Source organism: Melospiza melodia, chromosome 2 (genome assembly GCF_035770615.1).
Source record: "Melospiza melodia melodia isolate bMelMel2 chromosome 2, bMelMel2.pri, whole genome shotgun sequence".
NCBI lineage: Eukaryota > Metazoa > Chordata > Aves > Passeriformes > Passerellidae > Melospiza > Melospiza melodia.
In genome coordinates, this window is record NC_086195.1 from 129718969 (window position 1) to 129743020 (window position 24052).

Sequence of the window (24052 nt, forward strand, 5' to 3'; positions counted from 1 at the left end):
AACCTGTGTTAATGGACCACATAACAGTTTCTTGATCAGGCAGCAGAGTCCCACATCAGCTTATCTTGATTAAGAAAGACATTGCAAGATGTTAGTTGTAAATCCCTACATTGTTTCAATAACAATTTCTGTATGGTAGGAATCCCAAAAGAAACTCACACTGGATAAATATACTAATAGCTATAAACCCAAATAATAGGTCCTCCATTCCTCCACTATATGATACCAGAGCAAAGTGAACTTTAAAATCAGAGATTAATTTTGGTTGGAAAAGACTTCTAAGGTCCAACAAGTTACTGAAATGTCTGAAAACCAGTATTTTCTGTCAATTACATGTTGTTGCTGCTAAACTGAACATAAACATTTTAAAATCAAGTGATGTGGTAGGTATAAAGATGACAAAGTATTTCAGTCTCTAATTTGGCAGTCCAGATGGAGGAGTTCAGAAGTATAATGAGAATATTATTCAATTGTGTCTCAGTAGAAATTAAGAGCAGTACAATCACAATTTTATCTTGTTTTTAACATGGACAGTACTAGCAGTTTTGTTAGCAGAGCCACATGAAGTAAATGGGGCCATCTGAAGGAATGAAAAACTCCAAAATTTACAGGTCAGTGTGAATCTTTCTGATTTAAACACTGATAAAAGCATAAATGGAATAATTTCACAGGGATCCATTCTGTCCTACTACTGAGTTTTCATCATTTGTTTAATCTAAGCACCATTCTGAGATTTAAAATTAAGATGTTAAAGAAAGCTGCTACAGAAATAAAGGACACTGAGTTATAGTTTAAAAGTAGAAACACATGGCCAAATATTGAGTCAAAGAAGATAGATCTTCAGAATATAAGCTGAGTTTGCCTTCTTTCTGTACTAAGCTTCTGACTTTAAGAGAAAAGAGAATACAGGGCAAGTATGCATCTCAGAACTGCTTATCCCTGAAAGATATTACAAATGTCTGAAAAATTAAGAAGGCAAATTAGCTGTATAACATTTTTATTTTACTATATTGACATTTTATCCACAAATACTTTATCAGAGTAAAAATAGAAAATAATTGTTTCATGGAAAATTACAAAAAAAAAAAAAGGCAAAACAAAGAAATCTGTAATAATTAGCAGAGTATAAGTGTCTTTATTTAAAGAGTAAAAAGTATGCAAAACCCCTTCTGTTTTACAAAAATTGGGAATATTCTATGTTTTCCTTCTGGCAGTAACAGAAAATCCTTTGACAATATATTCTACATCTTTTGTTTTACTGAAGACATCAAGTTAGTCACAGATTTCTCCTTCAACTACAGACAGCGTGATAATAATTTGATACCACTTGAAAGGTTCTTTCTTTACTAATTAGAACTTGGTGGAGAAGCAGATGGAGCCACAACAAAGAACCCCAAGGACCATTACTCCTACTGAAAGGCTGCAAAGCAACAACAGGATGTAACCACAAACAAAGGATGGGAGCAGAAGTTTCCCCCATCAGACTTACCATGGAACAGGAAGAGGCAGGGGAATGAAGTATTGATACTGCGTTTCAATTTTGCTGTGTGCTTACCCACAGTCCAGTTCGATATTGAAAGTTGGTATTTTAAGCTTCTTTTCTTTTTATCCTGTATTTGAACTAAAAATGCCTCTCAAGAACTCTGCTGTCTAGAGCCAGTGACTTGTACTGACTTGTGTTTAGTCACAGAATGCTGTTACAAGCAGAGCTGCTGCCCTCAAGCATCCACTTCACATAATTAATTCTTGGTTAAGCAGACCTGCACCTCCTGCACAAGATGCCTCCAACACCAATCAGTGACACCAACGGCAAGAAAAGGGGTGATGTTGACCTTTCATGACAGATACATTTACATTTTTTGCTCAGGGCTTACAATGTTTTTTACAAGCAAAATGACATCAGCATGCTCAGCAGATGGAGTCCTGTAAGAACTCAAGGATGAGAACAACAGTAAGAGTTACCAAAAGAATCCAGCAAAAAACCCTTTGATTTTATAATCATGTCAATGATGAAAAAACACAAGTTAGAACTATATGCAAACCTTCTAGTCAAGCAAAAACTATCTGCAGATGAGCATCCACCTACAAAAAAACCTTGCCCTCAACACATCTTTAGGATACACACAAGTCTTTGTATTCTCTGCCTTCTGCCTGCAAGTGTAACCATTCCTGCTCAGCTCAAGAGCAGCAGCCCAGTGCTCTCACTGCTCAGCACAAACACACTTTGTTCAGATTTGTGGGGTTTTGTTCAGAATCTCACTGTTCAAGGACTTCAGATTTAAGGGTTAAGAGTAGCTCAATCCCTAACAGAATTAAAGGTCTTCCCTTGTAATTGCTAAGTGTTACCAGAGGGGGTTTAATTTCTAAAAAGTTGGTGAACATCAGTGCTGACATAGTAATTGTGCTGTTTATTAGCAGAAGAGCCAAAAGCAACCCCCAAATCTTACTGTTCTCAGACATCAAAAGAAACAGTCTAACCAGTATGGAAACTCAAAAGCTGAAGCCTACTTTTTTCTGCATGTGTAAGTTTGCAAGAAGCACGGAGTAGCTCAGAATTCAGGATATACATCCCAACTATTGCTGGCTCATCATCCAGACTTCAAATTGCACCCTGCTCTGGAGCATGCATTTGGCTTAAGAAGCTTCAAAAATATCACTTAGAAGTTCCAACAGAACTTAATTTTAAATAAAGAGTACCTCTTTGTAGTTAATATATGTTAGACTGTACAATGATTGGGAAATTAAACCACAGTTCTCTGCAAAACTATTTGCAATTTGCTTTCTGTTCCTAACCAGGGACTACTGACTGTGATTCACTTAAGTCTTTGGATACTAAGGTTGACTACCATGCAGGTATAAGCACCTTGCAGAACACAGCATTAATATTCCCCACCAAAACAATCTACACTTTGGGTGAGGGCTGTTTTTTCAAGTTTTTGAATTACCTGATGGGGAATGGCATGGGGGGAAGAAGTTCACCTTTGCTTTCTGCCAAATGGCTAATGTCAAGTATGTATTTCAAAACAGGTATTTGCCCTCCTGTATGTATATTATGTGCATACTACAATGAAATACTCATAATTGGCTTTTCACTTAAGCCATATCTAAACCTGGATCTTCTTCTTCAGCACTGATCTCCAGTTAAGTCAAGTCTTAAGTGTCCTTTGCTTTTAAACACAGAAGCTATTTTAAGAACTTGATGCTTTGTAACATTTAACATGTCTTTCAGCTCCACTTGATTAACAGAATAATGAATAAACTGTAAACTTTGAAAGCATCAAATGCCATTTGGTAGTTCAGCAGAGAACAAAAGACTGGAAAAGGCTGCATTCACACAACTGATCAGCCTGGGGACTACAGGGACTTAATTTTTGTTAAAAGTGTTGCAGAAATTACTTTGCACAGCTGTGGTCACAGGCTCCACCTCTCACTAGCTGCAGAAGTTGGGGTGATCCCTTAAATTACATTAAAATATATGCTGTTAAAAGATCCAAATTTATGCATGTCTGAGTTCTTTATAGAAATTCATGCTCTATATTGTACAATCAAGAAACAAAAGATGTTTCCAATTCTGATCAAGGTAAGAGCACCAAGTGCTCTGGTTATAGAGGAAAGGCCTCAGGTTCCCACTTACAGGTCCCAGTGCTTAATTATCTTTCTCTGCTTGCAGGGATGCTGTGGCCAGGGCCACTGCTGTCACTGGCTGTGCAATGCCATGGAGCTGCATCTTGGCCAGTTTCTTCTGCTCACACTCCGTGACCAAGCGGTTCAGCTCTGCTGCGCTGTACCCAATCAGAGTCTTCAGGTCACACACAAATTTGTACACAAACCTCTTGCCCTGCACCTTGCAGATCATGTCTCCATCGTAGTAATACCTGCAAAACAGAAAACAGAATTTTAGCAATTATCTGCAGTTTTCATATGCATCCATTACTTACTCAAGGTCACCAGAGGCTAAAATATTATTCTTTTTCTCCCTGAGATTCTCATAATTTCATATTCCAAGATATTGCTTAGGCATTTTCTTATATGAGAAAAGGGAAGTGTTGAAAATTGTGTCTGTATCTTGGTATATTAAGGAGAAATAAACCACAGTAATTATTTTACAAGGCTACTGGAAGCACCAGTTCAGAAGTAAAAAATGATCTTTTTTCAAGATCATTAGTTTGGGTAGTTCACTTCCAGGTATATTTCTGGAAGCGAGCAACCCAAACTAATGATCTTGAAAAAAGAAGATCTATTTTCAAGAAGTTATTCTACTAGCTTCTTTAAAAATGAATAAAAAAACTCCAAAACAAAGGTAAAAAGCTCAGCAAATACCTCTCCTCTACGATTAGCAGGATCTCATTGCAAGGACCAGCTTCAGAAGATTTGCCTTTACTAAAAAAAGCTGCAAGTTTTGCATTATGTTAATTAAAAGTGAGGCAGCCAAATGAAAGCAAATCATACCCCATGAGTTCCTTCAGTTTCTTACCTCAAAGCCCGACTCAGCTTCTCATAGTTCATGGTGGGCTTGTTCTTGCGCTGTCCCCATTTCTGTGCAACCAGTTCAGGCTGGTTCAATTTAAACTCTCCTTCATCACCAACCCAAGAAATACAGTCCCTGGCATCTTTGTCTGTGAGAAGTTCTAACAAAAACTGCCACAGTTGGATCTGGCCATTGTTCCCTGTTAAAACAGGAATAACAAGTTTCACTCCAACTTTTCCTTGTCCTTTTCATGTTCCACTCATGGCTAAAATCTTGCAACCAAGATTTTAGAGCAGACCAGCATAGACTATATGATGGAAGGAAAACTTTCAATTAATTAATCCCTCCTAATGATTCTTTCACAAACATTTCCTGCAAAGTCATCAGTACCCATTCTTATTAAAAAAAGCATGAATACAGGAGAAAATTAATCAAGATTTCACATAAATCTTCCCCTAGAACTTAAAAAAACACAGCTCCTACAACATAATGATTTAGAAGCATATCTGTCTTTAAAATAGAACAGATTTATCAAGAGCTGCTAATTCCTCTTCATACACACACACATGTGTAATAGCTCTTTTTTAAAAAAATTTGGTCTCAAATTTTCAAAATGAAATACTAAAAACACAAAATAAACCCCCAAATTTCAGTTTATATCGATATTGCATCTTTCACATCCAATAGTTAAGATTTTTTTCTAACTCAAGTAGCCACAGTAAAATTCCTAAATTCTCAATGAGATAAGGAGAGCAGACCTGATGGCTAATGAGAGAAACACAAAGTATTCCTCACTAATGTCAGCCAATAAAACCTTAAAATTCTGAATGACATCCTTAGAGGCCTTTATAGAGTCTAAAACAAATAAAAACTCAAGGAGGAAGAGAAGGAAAGATTTAACAGAAAAATTCACAACATTATGGAGAAACAAAACAAAAATGAGAGCAAGAAAAAAAAAATTTAATAATCAAAGAGTATGTATAAATAACAGTAATTCCAATATTAAACTGCAAATTTAGTGTGCAGTTTTCCAGACATGCATTCATTTAACTAAAAAAGAAATATGAAACTTTATAAATTTTGAAGTCATCACATTGGGGAAAAATGAAGGAGGAGCACAACAGTGCAAGTAGCAGCTAGGCTACATTTTACAACATAGAGTTTATTTTCTTCCCTTTCTACAAATAGAAAGAAGTTCAAAGCTTGAATAAATGCTATGCAGTGGTTTGAGAGGAGAGACTGTTAAGTGATAGGGAAATATATCCATTTTATTTGCGGCAGGATGGAAAAACTGCAGCATCATGTTGACATGGTGCCTGTGTGAGCTGACCAAGTGGTGCAGGCAGATTTTACCACGGATTTTTGTACCTATGGCTCCCTCCACACCCCTCCCTTCACACAGACACTACAAACCTCTCATTTGGAGCTACAAAGTCGTGTCTCACCAAACTGCAATTCAAATGAATGGGTCAGTGTTCAGTGCATTAGCATGTACAATAATGGAGGCAATACCTGTTCTGTTCCCAGGGGAACTCCTATCTTCCCCTGAGATCCTTGGAGCTCTCTGTACTTTGGCTGCTTTTGCACTGCTGTTTATCACTTTGATGGTGGTGGGGGTAGCAGGCTGTACTGATGCTGGTATAATCTGCACAGCTGTAGGGCAGAGAATGTTGCAGAACATCAACTATAAATTGTTTGCATAGAAACAGGCATATTTTATTTATTACCTGTATTATCATAACATCTAGAAGCTAGTTTTTTCCTTTGCTAAAAAGGCACACTGCTTTAAGTCACAATGCTAAGTATAATTTAAAGACCTTTTTACCTCTTATGTGAAAATTGCAGTTTTAGACTCATTGCAGAAGTGTCACATTACAGATAAAACACCAGTTTTAGTTTATTATCATGTGTATCACATGCTTCCACAAAAAGAATACAAACTCTCTCAAGCCCTTCTTTTGTCTTTATACTGTTCCCACCTTATCTGCCCTAATGCCCTTTTCTCTACAGTCACTGCACAAGCTCCATACCTGATATTCAAACAGCAAACACCTTCTATTGCAATGGTGTAGGTGGACACAGATGCCACACTCAAGCTGGCTTTAACTAGACACAACCACAGGATGTAATAAACAGTATGTCTATTTAACATGTAAGATGCTTATAAATAATCTGAAAATTGATTAATTTCAATAATTTATGACAGTGCTTAGCTGAAAGAATGAGTTTCAAATAACTGGAAAGTTACTTTAATGTATTATTTCTAATATTGGTTTCTAAGCAAGTCATCTCTTCCACAGAACCCTTCAGTTTTTTGAAACACTTTTTTATTTGAAATTAATATTTAAATAGATCCATTCATTAATGCAATATATAACCTAAAGCCCTGAAATAACTAAAAACCTCAAATATGTACCCTAGACAGCTTACTTCAAGAAAGTGAAGAATCTACCATCCAAAATGAAAGTTATAAACTTCCACAGTTCAGGTCAAGCACTACCTTTCAGGCAGTAACAAAATATAGAGAAACTCAATGTTATGCTTTGAAGTTTAAAATATGTCCTCCTCCCTTTCCCAAGGAAAATCTCTCGAGTGATTTTCTAAATGTTGTACTATCAAACTTCTGAACCACAGTACAGTGCTAAACCTGCACACAGTGAATTGTGTGAATTAGTGCTGACAGAAGTACTTACGCTGATCAATTGTAACAGTTGCTATTTCTCCAGAGTGTTCTTGGCTAGCCAACACATCTACAGATTGGAAAAAAGAACAACAGGCTTATATTTAACCTGCAAATAGTAAGTCACCTGAAGATCAAAAACTTCCTTACTTCATAGACGAAAGAAATAAAAATTTGGTATCGGTTTGCAAGAGACATGTACAGTTCATGGCCTTACAAGTGGAGACATTTAACATCTGTCACTCATTTTTTGAAAGGTGTACGTGGCAAATTTCCACTAGCTCCATCCCCAAAAACCTGCTATATTATGCAAATGAAGACATAATTAGTTATTAGTCAGGCAAGTTACCTCCAAGCATGGTACATCTGAAATGCACATATATTTATTATGTTAGTGTATTATGCACATACTTAGCAGCTGTGTTGTATACCATCTAGGGCTTCACTTCCAGTCCTTAAAAATCTCCACTTCAATATGACACAGAAATGTACATTTCATAACTCAAAATCAATATTTAATTATAGAACTAACAAATTCAGTGGATGCAGAAACGATGAAGCTTTATAAAAAACAAAGGTGGAATAATCATTCACTACCTTCCACCAGTTATAAGGTTTGATAAAAGACAGGCAGTGTTTAATATGCAGCCAATGTTTCATGGCAGCAGACATTCTAATACCTTCTCTTATCTTGTACTGATACCCTTGTTTTTACCATCAACATCAAGTAAAGGAAAAATGACTGCTCATAATGGGTTTCATACTTCAAGAAAAAAGTCTTAAAAAAAATAAAACAAACTGCCATACACTTTCGAAGAAGTTCCAGGTGGCTCCAGAGGATTTCTCCCCGTGGGACACGCTGGAAGAAATCTTCTTGGCTGAGGTTGCAGAGGTCGCGGCCAGGAATGCTGAGTGCGTTGAGGTCGATGTCAGTCATGCTGAACTCCTTCATCACCCACACCACCCAGTGGAGCACCTGGTCTGTCGACCACTGAACTGGGTCTGGAAAAGATGGATGAAACTGCAAATCACCTCATCATACACTGCAAGGTTATTATATATTAACTTCCATAAGAGTAAAGGCACAACATCAAGAAGCAGAGTTACTGAGACCAAATCTACCTGGAAAGTTGGTGACTGTGCTTAAAATGGTGGTGGAATGGTGTGGTGACAGAAAGGGTGAAAGAACAATTTTCTTCAGAGAAAGTTTTTACATCAGATCTATGCCTGACATATCTCAAACATAAAAAAAAAAAAAAAAGAATTTTCTTCTTCCACAGGTCTTTAGCTTCAAGAAAACAGTACCTTCTCTCACACAAGGATACTCTCCTTCAAAAATATTGATCAGTTTGCAATTATAACAAAATACTACATTCTTAACTCATCCACAACATCTCAGTTTCTGCCGACAAAAACCACCACTGGCTATGTCTGGGATGGATTCATTTTCTTCCCAGAAGCCCCTTGTTGTGTTGTACTTTAGGCTGGTGACCAAACCACTGTTACTAACACTGAGATGTTTTGTCCACTGCTGAGCAGCACTTGCAGAGGCCATGAAGATGTGGCTCAGCCCAACAGAGAGGACATAAAGCACAAAACTAGCAAGAGAATTTTGAAAAGAACAATGGGCTTGAGTTGGCTCTACTCATGTTCTCCTTCTTGGCCATTAGGAACACCTAACCTTGTGATGGTGAGTACAGTATAGACACCTGTACAGGGAATCCTGTTGGGTTATTGTGCAATGTTCTGAAACTGCTGTATTCATTCAAGTATATCTTACCTCTGTGCTGGGTTTTAATGTACCTTGTATCACTCTGCTAGACCAGAAATCCATGTAATATCAATGATTTTCAAGTAAATCTGATATTCAATATTATTCTAGATATTTCTGCACACATGGAATATCCAGAAGAACAAACTATCTTGTCAGACTACTGGACTCCAATACAAGGAGTTTCTCATTCAGCCACCCAGGGAGCAGACAGGGGGTGCACATGAAACTGAGGAGGGACAGGTGACCTTAACTGACCCAAGGCACATTCCACACTACAGGGAATACTGAGCAATAAAACTGAGGAAGGATCAGGTTTTTTTCAAGTATCCCTGGCTTAAAGCCTGTCTGAGCATTGGCCTACTGCAGGTGAGTGATTGCTTCTGCAGGACCTTTTCAGCCAGACCATGAAATTTTGGGATGTTAACATTGGATATAACATATTAAAATATGTCAACAGGTTAAGAACAAGAAACTAAAGTAGAGACATCTAAAGACACAACTAAAGTAGTGACAGTCTTGTCACTTTTCACTGGAGCAGAGTGATTATGTATTTTTAAATTCTGATATCCCAAGCAGATGTCACATTGACAATTTTTTATTTTAAGATTTAAAACAAATAAAATTAGGCATTAAGAAAAATTAAGAAAATTAAGACTTAGAGAAAGCAAAGTATCCTAAGTCTATAAACATTTATCTAGGAGCTACAAATTTAATTTTGGTTAACAAAGAACAGCTACATGGTATCATTTTTCACTAATGCTACCTAAAACAATGGAATGTAATCCTGTGGCAAAAGACACACCACAAGAGGGTTGATCTACCAAACATCAGCAGCAGTGAGCTTCCATCAAAAAGCTGCTAATTTCTTCTCAAGGAAACAAAAAATCATTACTTTCTCTAACCACTTCTGTGGTGTCCAAGCTTTCTGCTGCTCCATTTCTGCATTTATTTCTCATACCAATTAATATTTTCCTTCCTTCTAGGTACCAAATATTTGGATTCCATTAGCAGAAATACTTCTAACAGAAAAATATTTATAATCTCTAATAAAATCCACCCAAAACATAACATAAACCAACACTTTAAAGACCTGCTAAATGCCAGTTTTCCATTTGCAGCAAACCAGAGAAGCCTGTAAGGATGAAGACATTGAACCACTACTTTTCTGGATGATTATTTATTCACTAGCTTTGACTCTTAACATCAATGCATCCTGTCTCCTGAGAAGATTCAAGAAATAATTTTGGATTATAATGTATAACATAGGAGTACCTTATTCCAGCCCAGATCCCTGTAGTGTCTACTCAGAAAACATTTAAAATGTTATTCTTTTTAGGGGTGTAATTTAGCATATTTAGCATCAAGAGAACACTATTTTTCATAATATATGGATCTCAATCATAATGAACTAATATGATTTTCCTGAAAAATCTGTACTCCTATGGCCCAAAAATCATTGAACTTTTGAAGCCACAGTTGTGGGTTATAGGGTTTTCTTAAAGCATCAATATTATAAAAGTTTATTAAAAATATTATTCAACATAACAGCATTGGTTTAAGCAAGTTTATTCTAATATTAATGTGACAGCATGATGAAAAGTATTAATCTGCTTCTGATAATCCCTCACTTTTTTTTTCAAACATTGCACATCAAATCCCTGATTATCAACAGACATAACATGAGTAAAACTATTTTTGAAGTGCTTACCAATGAGAAAACGAAAAAGTAATGAAAAAGCCTTTGCTTTAGTTATCAAAAATATGCTCAAAATATTGGCAAGCTGCATGTCCTGCAAAGACCAGTGACTTGACTGGAATTCTTAAATCCTTCCAAACTTCCCTCTAGCCAAATATATTCCAGTTTTACAGGTCTGCTCATATGGAACAGCTTCCTGAATATGTCTTGACAGTACATTTCTGCCAGTCATAAGAAGCAATTCAGGTGGATAATCTCCCAAACATGATGCAGGTCTACATCCCACAGTGCCAGTTCAATCTTAAACAGACATTCGGAGATGTTTTTTAAGCTAACATTAAAAGAGCAACCTACTAAGTAACAACATTAACTCAAAAAAAGATGATCATCTAGAAGAATATTTATTTTCAGTTCTGAATAATCTTCCTCCAGTATGATGAAGTCCAGCACAGTTTCTCAGACAAAATCTAATTTAACAGAATATTCAGCATCCTCCAGTCCATGAACAATTTATTTCAGCAACTTTACAGGCAATGCCCCATTACTGAAACTGTTAAATTTCACACATACATGAAGAGCTTTATCACTAACACACATTTTTAAGGAGGGCAGGAAGAAAAGTGCTTTCTAAAAACTGAATTGACAAGGTAGTTATGGCACAAAAGCACTCATTTAATGAAACTACTATGAGCATTCATTCTACTTCTTGGATTTTAGATTAGGTATTAGGAAAAACTTCTTCCCTGTGAGGGGGGTGAGGCCCTGGCACAGTGTCCAGAGAAGCTGTGGCTGCCCCATTCCTGGATGTATTTGAGGCTCAGCTAGACAGTGCTTGGAGCAACCTCATCTAGTGGAAGATGTCCCTGCCAATGGCAGGAGATTGGAACCAGATGGACTTTAAGGTCCCTTCCAAGCCAAACCATTCCACGATTCTACAATTCCCTTATGCAGATTATTTGCAGTGAACTAACCCATACCACACTTTTTCTCCTCTGAGGCCCTTGAGCACCAACCCCACCCAGCACAGCAGCTGTGCACTGTTACCGTAAGGAATTCCGAGGCGCTCCTGCTCCTTCCTGTAGCCTTCCAGTGCTGCCGCCCACCGCGTCACCTGCTCCGAGGTTTCATCTGAAATTGTTGCAATGTGTTTGGTGCCATCCAAGGTTATCACTTGAGCTTCCTCAACAAGGTGAGCCTCAGCCTCTGCATGATGAGCATCTGGATCAATCACAACCTCCACGGTCTCCACAGGCTTCACGATTTCCAGGATGTTCAGCTTGGGCTCTATCCCTAAGCATGGAAACATCACAAAACTTAAGAGACAGTAGTGCAAATATGACAAAAACAAAAGCATAGTTTTAAACCCTTCTGATTAGTAGGGCTAGCAAACTCAAGAAAGAAGAAGGACTAGCAAAACTCAGGAAAGACACAGGAAGGACACAGGAGTGTCATCAAATTTCTGTGAGTGTCCTGAATTAAAATTACATACTCTATTACAGAGCATATACTTTAGTAAGGTGAATAACAAAGTTGTCCCTCCTTCTTTCCCCAGTATTTCAGCTTCTTGTTCTATATAAGTGATCTATTTCACAGATCTTGAACAGAATGGTCAGCATGTGAGCATAAAGTACAGTATTTTGGTCTGTAAGAAATATATCATATAAAAAACCCCAAAACAAATAGAAAAAGCAAACTCCAAAAGGACCCAGAACAAGTATCACAAGTATCCAGCTACAATCCAACCATCAGGCATTTCTTTCAGCATTTACAATACTTCCCTGGTATCTCTGGGGTCTACACAAAGCAGCTAACATTTTCTTTCAGTACTCCGAAGCAGACAGTGTGTTAAATAGCAAGTTAAAAGAAACACAGAAAATTCTCCTCATCTTAGGCTTTATCAGCTATTAATGTTTTGGCTTTTTGTCTATCATTTCAGCTATTAGATCATGGAGCTAACAAGATATGTCTGCATCTATTCTGCAGCAAGAAAGGACACATTCACTAATGCTTTGTATCGCAACCTTCTCTGTTGTCTTCTGAGGTGTTTTGTCCAGCTGGTGTCTCACCAATTCTCATACATTGTACAAAAGATTTTTCAGAATTATTTCAATTTTTGTAACATACAATTTTCATTATAATGCCAACAAGCATGCTTATTTTAAGAGATTTTTATCAAACATATTTTCACATAAAAAAAGAATCCTTATAATTCTATTTTATCAGGAGTTGGAAAACCTTGACTATGGTTAGGCTGATGAAAATTGGATTCATAGAACATCATATGGCCAAAATAACTTCAGTATCTTGTACCACAAAGATATTATTTGTGTCCTTCCTGTCTGATCTATATTAAAGCACAGCATGAGATGGTTCTGCAGGTAACAGCCTTAAATGCTAAATCCACAATCCAGTCATAGTTTGTAAGGGAAAACAAATGGAGCATGTACCTGTATTACAGGTAAGAAAAAACAAGTCTTTTTCAGACAACTATTCCTCTAGATTTTAATAGGCATTCAGCTTGAAAAAAATACTAGAAAGGGATCAAATACTATAAAGATCCAAGAGTACAAAACTCAGCAACATGAAATCAAGGAGGTGTAAACAGATGTTGACAACCAGTAAGTGGTTGATTCGATGAAGAAGCAGATCTAAATAAAAAGGAAACAAATACCTTACTTAGGAGAATGTTTTATCTAGGCCATGAAAAATTTAATATGCACAACATAGGCTTCCTTCAAAAGCACACAAAAATGGGTAAGGGAAGCTACTAAGGGTTAAGATTCTATTTTTGATCCTCAAAAAAGAAAGTAAAGGAAAAAGAGAAACAGTTCATTATTGCTCAGTAAAATAATTCACTGTGTGTCATAAAACTACATGTCAGAAGAACTTTGTTTTTCATCCACAATACAAACATGGAGATCAAAGCAATGACTCTCTCTAGAGGAAACACCTTGTAAGTAAAAATGTGAATTAACAATCTGCCAGCTAACTTACTGCAACACTAGAACAACACTAATTCCCTGGGTTTGCCTGCATCTCTCCTCACATCTCTTCTCCCTTTACCTATCCATAAGAGATGATCAGGTCCAGATTCTCATTCCTCCAACCAGAGGAAATGAGTTATGGCAAGGCAGAGCGCCATAAGAGTCTTACTAGTAAAATGAAAAAATAGGAATGGTATTTTATCTGCTGTAGAATGAAATGCTATAAAATAACTACACTCAAGTTCAACTATAGAAGAACAACTATTTTTCACCTGTTGTCTTTGAATTTAAAGCCAGCTCATCAAAATTTGGTAGAACATTTGAACTGACATAGCAGCTTTTCTTTCAAGAAATAAGAGAGTCCAATCTACCACAAGGATTAGCATCATTGATTACTCTTAGTTGAATTCTATACATTACATAAGTGAGGAGAAAATAAACATAAGTGAACTGAGAATCTCAAAACCTCTTTCAAGCAAGTAAAATAAGAGGATGGAGTAAGAAGCTGGTTTTTCCCATCTGGCCCAAAGGGGCACTGTGGTCAAGAGTAACAAGTCCATATTCCTGTGAGTAATTCAAGTATCTTCCTTTTATTCATATGCATGCTCTTTGTTTTCTGATATTCTGCCCTGCCATATTTTACAGACCTTGAACAAACAGGTATCTTATGAGTTGCTAAAGTATCAAGGCTGAAAAAACATTACTGAGAAGTGTTCCAAAGTGACACAGAAGTACTTAATATTCAAGTGTTTCTTTTAAGATCGGAGGCAGGGAGGGGGGGAGGGGGGGGAGGGAGGGAGACAAGGTGTGATGGGGGCATGGAGCAAGAAGCTCCTTGTGTTATGTGATCATGAACCTCAGTTTTACATTAAAGGGAAAAAATGAAACAAAGGAACAACATTGTGGCGGTTTCAGTTTAAAACTTGGTGGAAACACCAATTTTATGGAGTGGTTTTGGTTCGCCAATTTGAGATTTCGCCAATTTTGAGATTTCGCAGGTGGCACATCAAGGAGTGTGATGGGTTCAGCACTGGCCAATACACTCATGTCCTCCTGTGAGGTAGGATCAGTAGAAGGGCAAAGCAGGTTCAAAATTTTAAAAGGGTATAAAGAAAAATTTATTAACAATAACTAAAAGAAAGAGTAGTAAGAATCAGAACACTTCAGAACACTTCTCCACCCCCAGAACCTTTTCTTTCCCACTGACAATGTAAAGAAACAAAACCTAAAATTTCAGTCAGTTTACCACCTCTAGAATAGTCTTTCTTCAGTTCACTGAGGGAGAGCAGTCCCTCTTGCTAATGTTATGGGGATTTCTCCATGAGGGAAAAAAACCCAGTTCTCTCATGGCTCTCAATTTGTCACAACTAGCAGCCACCTGGGGAAATCTGCAATCATGAAGTCCCTCCCATTTCCCACAAGCTTTTCCCACAGCTGTGTTTATGGGCCATGTCAAATTATGGGTATTGTTTCAAAGATGAGCTGTTCAAAGGCAAAAGTTCTCGTTATCTATCTCTAAAATCATCTCTGGGAACAAAGGTCTTCTTCTTCTCCTGGGGGTACAGAACCACTCTTCTTTTCTGTTCAAACTTCTCATAGGATCACAGCTACTTTAACATCTGCTTACTTGAGCATGGAAGCCTTTGCTTGATACCAAATTGCACCCTTCATCTCCCCATGGCTTTCATGTGTTACAGGGAAACAGAGTCTTTCCTCCACAGCTTTACAAAAGTATTTCAGCCCCAAGACCAAGGCATCTCCTCATCTCTCCCACCTGGGATTTGACTTCTTCTTCACTGACATTGGTGTCTTCATGTTGCTCCTTTACATGCTTGCATCTTGTTCCTTTCTCTCACTTGAGGGAGGATTGAAGCCCTGAAAGAGTTACCATCTCACCTAGGGCCTGCAGATGGTCACCCGGAGCCAGAGGTGGGAACTGTGGCTGGGGCTGTGTCAGGATCAGCCTCATGGCTGGTCTTTAACTTTCTCCACATTCAATTCCAGCTGCAGGGCCACTCTGCACAGGCTGCAGGGCTGGCCCTGCTCTCAGCCACTTCATCTCGTGTGGTGGCCGTGCTGGCGGAAGGGGACCTGGTGGCAAGATCTCCACAGCCATGGCCCGGTCCTGCTCCAGCCAGGGCTCCACAGCCTTCCCCACCTTCCTGCCTGGCAGCTGCTGGGGCCTGGCCCGGGCAGGACAGGGCTTGGTGCCCCTGGACCCCCAGAGAGGGGCCTGGCCCCATGGCAGAGCCTGCCTGGCCTGGCCCATGGCACTCCCTCCCCTGCCTGGCAGCCAACGGCAAGGGGCCTCATCATGGGGAAGGGGCCCAGCCCCGTGGCCAGGACTGCCCAGCCCTGGCCTGGCTGACACAGGGGGCCAGGGCATTTTACCTCTTTGCAAACCAGAAGAGGAAGTTCCCACACTTCTTTCATCTTTAACATGTGTTTTTCACAGAGGTGTGTCCAGCTTTCCAGTGGCTGGAAGCTTTGCACCGCTTCCCTAAATGTCTCCCATGCAAAACCATGACAAACATGAAAGATGATAGTAAAGATATTCATCACTCACATCCTTCTGAAAATGGAAGTCTGAGCACTGAATACTAGAAGTTACTGGGCATGAATTAAGAACAGTTACTCTAGTTCCCTGAAGGATATTTCCATTCTATTTTATAAGTAGAACAGCAGTACACTTCCCATTACATATGGGGAACTGAGGAGTCAACCTAGCACTAATCACCTGACACTTAGCATTAAATGCAAATTGTCTTACTGAAGACTGTTAATACAAAGCAGAAAAGTTTTCTTCTGTTTTATCTACAATGAAGCCAAAAGGAAACAAAAAGTGCACTCCAAATTTTGCTCATCTGCTTTGCTGACGTAACTCAAAACAGATAACTAACCTACTCCTGTACAAACTCATCTCTGTTTAAAAATACAGAAATAAACACCCGTAGCTGTTGCCACAGCCCAATATGTACATTGACCATAAAGAGTGGTGACTGTCTGGCTGTCCTTCCACTCAAGACATATGGATGGGGCAAAGCGGAAACTAGGACAAAAAGTAAAACAATGAAGTTTCTAGTTCCTGAGACTCTGACAAAGGGAAATCCTATCACACCAGATAATACAAATAAAAACTGTGCCTTAACAAATCCATACCCAACTGGTTAACGTTCCTCTTACACAATGGTTGATTCTGACTTCTCATCCAAAGAAGACAATAGACAGTGATCACGGACCTTGATAAGGATTTTCAGTCAGCTACATTTACTTTCACAATGTAATTGTTCCTAAAGCACAAAAACTCACTCACCTCACAGGGATGAAACTGCCACCTACCCACAAAAATCTTTTGCCTGTGTTATTTAGTCTGATGCGAGTAACTACTCAACCTTGAGGAAAACCTCATACTGTAACTGATACTACTTGACTAAGAGTTGTTTGGGTTCTGGATTTGTGTTTAATTTTGTTACTTATGAAAACAATATAAAATTCCTTTAAAAAACATTTCAAATAGCATTAGTGAATGATATTTATTTTAATTTTACTACTTAGAACTACAGTACACAATGAAAAAGACATTCTGAAGCTCTGTGACCATTCATTGATTTTCTCAATTTTACAGCTAGGAATAAGAGATTAAGTTTGCTCACAAATATTCATGCAACATTAGTTTGTCTGTACAACAGAGAAATGTAACTGCTTACCTTGCCTAGATATTACTTGTACACTGAGTTGCACTGTTCCATCTGTTTTCACTCCTTGATCAAAAAGGCTTCGATCTGGGTCCAGCTTGAGATAAAAGCATTAAAAATTAAAAAATTAAAAATATGTGTTAGTCTCATAGATAGAATAAACTTGCTCTCCTTTAAATTTTAGAAACATTGGGTACCTACAGCAAATTTTCTGAAGAAGCATGCAAATATTTTTAGTACTGTCTTAGACATAGTACATAACAGAAAAAAATTGACTGTATTTGAAACTTGCCCCTCTGTTTAAGATATTTTTGCCTACAGGAATATTTTTTGACCTAAAATAAGTAATGCAATAGGAGGAGGTACCTCCACTACCTGAAAACTATCTACAGTTCCTTTTCTGAGTTTTTAACACCTTTGTGAAAAAATTTTTATCTTTATAACAATATTCTCCTGTTGTTTCTGGAAAAGCCACAGATGTCTGATGGTAGCTTCAAATAAAACACAAAACAGTTACACTGTCTAACATGTGCCAATGCCTGTAAAAATGGGGAGGGGGGGATTTCTTGAGCAATGCTTTGCTACCTCTATACCTCAATAATACAGAAACCTTCTAATTTATATTAAAAACAAGATTAGAATTATGGAACTTCTGGCAGCAACAAATGATGTGGGCTACCTCAAGAGAAAGTAGTATGGTCATTGCCCTCATTCTTCTTTCACTTGCAAGGTGGTGTCTTAACTTCATGCCAGCAACTCCAAGAATATTTTGATTGTATTCATACTGAATTAGTGTGCATATATTAAATGGTCTGATGATAATGAACCTGACATGAAATTAAACTCTTAACTGCAGTTAATATTCCACATGAAGCATGAATTCCACAGACAATGGAAAAAAAAGTATGTAAAACACTTCTCCATTACAAAGTTAAATCTTTCATAACCTTTCAATTTACCTGGATATCTTGCAGACAAATCTCATGTGCATCCAAGGAACACTGCAGTCTGGGTTCCAGCAACTTCTTAAGATTTCCAATGGGCTCACTGATGTCAATAGCCTGACTCACAAATTCTGCAGTGGTGTAGCTTTGCTCGACAATGCTTAAATAGCAAATCAATATAATAAATCTTTACTTACATGTTAATAGAGCAGGTACGGGAAAGCTTAATAAAAGTTGGAAGTAAACTAGATAAAAAGTAATACTGACTCTGAAATCTTAATATCATGCAGTGTTGTATTGCACTGAGTAGTTTATTCAGTTATTATTTTGCACTCAGTGGTTTGTTTCGTATCACAGGGTTTGCTCTGTACACCCCTCCAAGTCCTGAGGTGTTGTTTTCCCCCAGGTTGGTTCCTCCCTTCACGCCTCTCATCAGCTGTATCCCATTGGCTGTAGTTCCTTTTCTCCCCCTGGGTTAAAAATCTCCCACCATGAGGTACCCGGTCTCTTTCCTCTCCCAGACACCATTTCCTCTGCCAGACTTCCGCTTTTCTCTCCCAGAGTTGTTCTGCATTAAAGCTGTAGGACTTTGGTCCCAAGCAGAAAGACTGCCTCTCATCTTTTGCTTTTGTCCTTGTTGGTGTTGCTGGGGTCCAGAGCTCGCCAAACCAATCCCCCACAAGGTGAAAACTGACAGTGCAGTATTAGTTTGAGTACTCTTCGTTTGAGTAGAGTCAGTCACTAAATTTGGTCTCATTAATTTTACAGTTGTGTAATTCCTCTTTTACCCTGTCACCACTAAAAAGCTCAGGTAAATACCAAGATTCAGATCACATTTTTCAAGACAGTAAGCCATGGTTAGCATATCATATGTTGTTAACTTGCATGTAGAGTAGACTAATTTCATTTGCTTTGCCTGGACTGCATTTAAAAGATATTCAAGTTAAATGCAAACACAGAAACACAGGGAAAATAAAAGGGGAAAATGCTCACACTCATACACAGCAACTTTCCATGTCTTTTCACTGGTCAGTACAAGAATAATAAGCTTAACACATAAAAGGGACAACCAGAAAGAAGTACAGCAACATGGAGCCTTGAAGGAACTATATTAGTCACATGACATGGTTGTCCCACACTACAACAGTGACAGTATTGGCACAAGCATTGGGAAATGTCATTGTTATGGGACACATTTATAACAATGATCTTACACAGTCTCTCATTTACACAGAAGGAAACCAGAATGTACAGACATAGTCTGTAAGTGGTAAAAATACACAAGGAACTTAGAACAGTAAGAAACTAGTAAGTGGCTTTGAGTCAGTTCTCCAGAATACGTTCTTAAAAAGAAGTTAACCTAACCAGCCTCAGTTTTTCTACCTGTTGGAGACTGAAATGTTATGGTAGATGGCTTAAACATCTTTATGAAGGACTTTTGCCTATTACAGCTAAAGTGGGTAACAAGAACTGCACCACCACACCCTGAATGGGCCTCCTGACTTGAGGTCCTCAACTGCAAGTTAAGACAGATAACATAAAGTGACCTAAGTCTGGGCTTGGGGAAAAGAATACATTCACAAGAGTGTGATAAATGATAGTCACTTCTAAAATTTTAAAAGGTATATTAAAACCTTATCAAAAATACAACATAAGACTGAATAAAGAAAATATTACAGCACCAGGAACAAAGAATTTTTCCTGCCATGGGCTCAACTACACAATGGATGCTTCACCTTTTAACCCTTTAGCCTCTCCCAAAGTTCTGTCTATTGACTGCTTTTTCACTGTCCAGTAGTGGAGTTAACTTCTTTACATCCTGATTGGAAGTTAGGTGCCACTATAATAACAAGCTGACCCTCCCAAATGTCGTGACTACTCAGGTAACCCCGTGATAACAATGCAAAGGGGGGTAAACCATAACTATAAAACTTCTCTTAACATATATATAATATTTGCCTTTTGATTGTGAGAGCCAACCATTGCATTACTTATCTATCACAAAAGGATTAAGCCCAGCACCTTTGGGGTAGAAGCTCCAGCCCCAGGTTTTTCTGCTGCCAGGCTCCCACAGATCCCTGCACAAGGCAGGGAAGGAGGAGAGGTTTTGGTGTGTGCCAGGGCCTCTGGCCAGATGCAGTGATCACCCATCCTCCAGCAGGCAGACTGGCCCAGCTGCAGGGCCTGCCACCCCTGGAAGGCCACATCTGTGTGAGGGACAACTGAGGGGGTGTCAGGGCTCATCAAGGGCCCCCCACCAAGGGGGTCCCCAGACCCAGCACTGTGTGTGGTCCTACGTGATGCAACAGATCTGCAGTCGTGCAAGGGACAGTGCCAAACTTGTCCCCCCACCAGGAGGTACCTGTGTGTTCCCACCTGCCCAAATGTGTATTAATCCATGGGATTCTCTACTTTTCAGTAGGGACCCTCACCACCAAGGAGACCAGATGGAGGGAAGCAACAAGATATCACTGGGACCCTTGGAAGGGTGATAAGCTTCCACTTAGTATTTGTCACTCTCCCTGACCCAGCCTCCCACCTCTACTGCTTTTTTCTTTCTTTTCTCTTTCTCTCTAGTATTAAATAAAATATATCAATTTTTTTGGTATCAACATCTAACCTCATTTGGCTTTAATTAAGTTTTGGGTTATGTTTCGTACCTTTCTGTGTTTGATCTGTTTTATTCTGAGAGACTTAGTTTCCTTTGCTCTTCTGTGCTTAGACTAGAATGCAGCACTATGCTACACATTAACTGATGCTCTGAGCTTCCAAACACAGTAGTGAAAATTAGAAAGGAAGCACACAAAACTAAAAATCCAGCTTGAGGTAATTAAATCAGAGGGTATCCTACTTCAGTATGTACGCTTTCAATGGCCCTAACAATGGTATAGTAGATACCAAGCATCATTTCTGCCCTGTTAAAAACAAATCATCCTGTATAAATCCTGTACAACAGTAAAGCAAAGGACTGGAGATACAGAAAGGTCCATCTCAATTACAGAAGGATCCACTGAAGCTGAAAGGTTTGCAGCACACACACACAGACATACTACTACAGACATGAAAATAGGGAAAGTAAAGTACTAATAACGTAGCAAGAGATAAACAAAACAGTTTTAGATAATGAAGGTTGAGGAACATGACAGCACTATACTGATATCCTATAGTTGCTACATCTCAACTTCTGGAAAACCACTGTTTAATTAGACAAGAAGCAGAAAAACTAATTAGTCAATTAAATGCTGCCTAAGGATCCCAAAAAGCAAAGACAGTACATACCTTTCTTCAGTGCATTCCTGTTTCTCAGTTCCGTCAATCTCAATTTCTATCAGCTCCTCTGCCTCTCTCTTAGTCATGGCTGCAACGTCTTAAGAACAGAGCTATGAACAGAAAAGAATTTTTTGTGTAAGTCACAGACCAACAAGACTAGACAATATTTTGTGTCCTATCACACATTTTTTAAAATTAAATACCAAAGTAGCCTTTGAAAGCCAAAAATAAATCCAAAACCTAATTCATATTGCACAAAATATATTACTATACCTGTTCTCAAATAAATGTTCTAGAAGCAAACATGGGACTATTAAGACATTTAATACAGCTAAATGCAGAGTGATGATAATGAGAAAATATTACTGCCCACAGCAGCAGTGCAGACTTAGTTGAGGCATTTAGAGGTCCCTACGGATTGGACTCCCAACTGGCAGCTGGGACTAGTGACTGCTCACTCCCTCTTCAAAGGCAGCTCATGGTTGAATCTCTCAGGCTTTGCTCTATTTCCAGATCCCTGGAGGGACAGGAAAGAGGAACCCAGGCACAAAAAGCAGGTGCACAAAGAGCAAGCACACAAAGAGGAAGAAAGATGGTTCTGCTGAGCACAGACACAAAGAAGGGAGATGGGTATAAAGAATAACAACATAATGTAAACACATAAAGTCACTAAAGTTCACAGAAGCTGAAAGGGGGAAATTATTCAGTCTTCCCTATACTAGCATAAAGAGATTTCTTACAATATGAATATTTCACATGAAGTCTAGCAGTCTGCTCCTACAGGATGATGCAGAGTTTGAAAGGGAATATAGGCTCAGATGGGACTGAACTGCCTGCCCCTTCCCTGAAGGCTGCTGAGAGACAAGAAGGCTCAAAGAGCCTGGCTTGCATGGAGAGGTCATGTGGCAGGAACACTTCAACAGCAGCACTTGTTCAAAGGAACATAAAACCTGTGGTTGATTGCTGGAAGGCTCAGCCTACTGATTTCTGCTTGTTTCTTTTTCCTTCAAGCTAACAAGCCCTAAGACTTAGCTGTTAGCCAAGAAGAAAGCTGACCTCCCCTAACATACAAGAAGGCATGGTCAACAGAGCCTTTTCCCCATGTGACAGCCCAGTGCTACTCCAGTATCCTTTACAGTAAGGAGAGTAGTCCCCCATTCTGCTTAAAATCTATCTTTTTCCTAGAACACAAGGAGTTAAGCAAGCAATGAGCCCACTGGGAAATAGGCACAAACTCTAGGAGTAGAATTGTTTGCTACCCCACCAGGTAATTGTGAGATCATACACATAATCAGCTGATACTGAAGCCCAGTCCCTGGAGTTATCTGTGCCCCACAGAAGCTCTGCTGTGTGCAGCACATGGTTCCTATCCATCCATATTATCCAAATTACAGATACCAACACAAAGCAGGTAACAAAGCAGACAGCCTGTCCTTTACAGATCAGCTTTAACAATCATGAGCCACTTCAGCTTTATGATGGTGACAGTGGAGCACTGAACAGGGTGGGGGGAAATCACACCAGATTTGATGTGTTTAACTTCCTTACTAACAGCCTGAAGTGAGAAAATAAAGCCAAACTGGGAGCTGTGGCTGTGCAGCATGTACCTGGCCAAACATTGGGAAGCAAACTACGCAAGATAATGGGATCAATTAGGTTGGAAAAGACCTTCAAAATCATCATGACTGAACACCACGAACAACAACTGAACACCAACTAGAGCATGGCACTAAGTGTCACATCCAGTCTTTCCTTTAGCATCTCCAGGGATGGTGATTCCACCACCTCCCTGGGCTGCCTGTTCCAATGTCTAATCACACCTTCAGTGAAGAAATTCCTCTTACTGTCCAACATAAACCTGCCCTGGCACAGCCTAGGACTCTATTACTGGTCTGCAGAGGAGCAGAGCCCACCTGGCTGCAACCTCCTGTCTGGGAATTGTACAGAGATACAGGGTCCTCCCTGGGCCTGCTTTTCCCCGAGGTGAGTGTGGAGGGACTCACTCCTCATCAGATTTGCGCTCCAGACCCTTTCCCAACTCCGCTGCCTTTCTTTTCTCTCGACTCCCTCCAGTCCCTTCATGTCCTTCTCGGAAAGAGTGGCCCAGAACCGGTCACATCACTCGAGAGGCTTCTCACCACGGCAAGGGGAGAGCCACAAGACGCCACACATGCTGTTACGTGTTCGGCCAAAGCAGGGTTTTTACAAGCGGGGATAAGTTTTCACACGCCGGGGAGGCCCCGCGATCCCCGCGGCGGGAGCGCTCGGTTCCCGATCCCAGGGCCTTTCCCTGCGGCCGCCAAGGCGCCACCTCCCCGTGGGCCCCGCTTCCCGCGGCGCCTCCGCGTCGTTGTTTGAACCCGAAACGGAAATGGGACCGCGGAGCCGCCGGGAGAGAAACGGAAACAAAACACGGGCCGGGCCGCGCTCACCCGCCGCCGCCACCGTCCGTCCGTCCGTCCGTCCGTCCGTCCGCCGCACCGGCACGTCCCGCCGTCCGTCCGCGTCCGGGAACTCCCCCAGCTCCGGGTGCAGGACCGG

General features: G+C 39.6%; 1 protein-coding gene across 3 annotated transcripts; it reads right to left on the minus strand.

Annotated features, from left to right (window-relative positions):
- Positions 1-1107: 1107 nt before the first annotated feature.
- Positions 1108-24032, minus strand: GABPA (GA binding protein transcription factor subunit alpha). 3 transcript variants are annotated; one of them, XM_063150010.1, is made up of 10 exons: positions 23944-24032; positions 21521-21621; positions 18257-18401; positions 17310-17394; positions 11663-11908; positions 7956-8150; positions 7162-7218; positions 5981-6121; positions 4475-4667; positions 1108-3875 (listed from the first exon to the last, which is right to left on the minus strand). In XM_063150010.1, exons 2-10 carry the CDS (start codon positions 21595-21597, stop codon positions 3647-3649), a joined length of 1368 nt encoding a protein of 455 aa, XP_063006080.1. In that variant the 5' UTR covers positions 21598-21621; positions 23944-24032; the 3' UTR covers positions 1108-3646. The 3 variants fall into 3 exon arrangements, with proteins under 3 accessions (XP_063006080.1, XP_063006082.1, XP_063006081.1); XM_063150012.1 differs by lacking the exon at positions 23944-24032 and adding an exon at positions 23650-23799; XM_063150011.1 differs by lacking the exon at positions 23944-24032 and adding an exon at positions 23515-23652.
- Between the last annotated feature and the right edge of the window lie 20 nt (positions 24033-24052).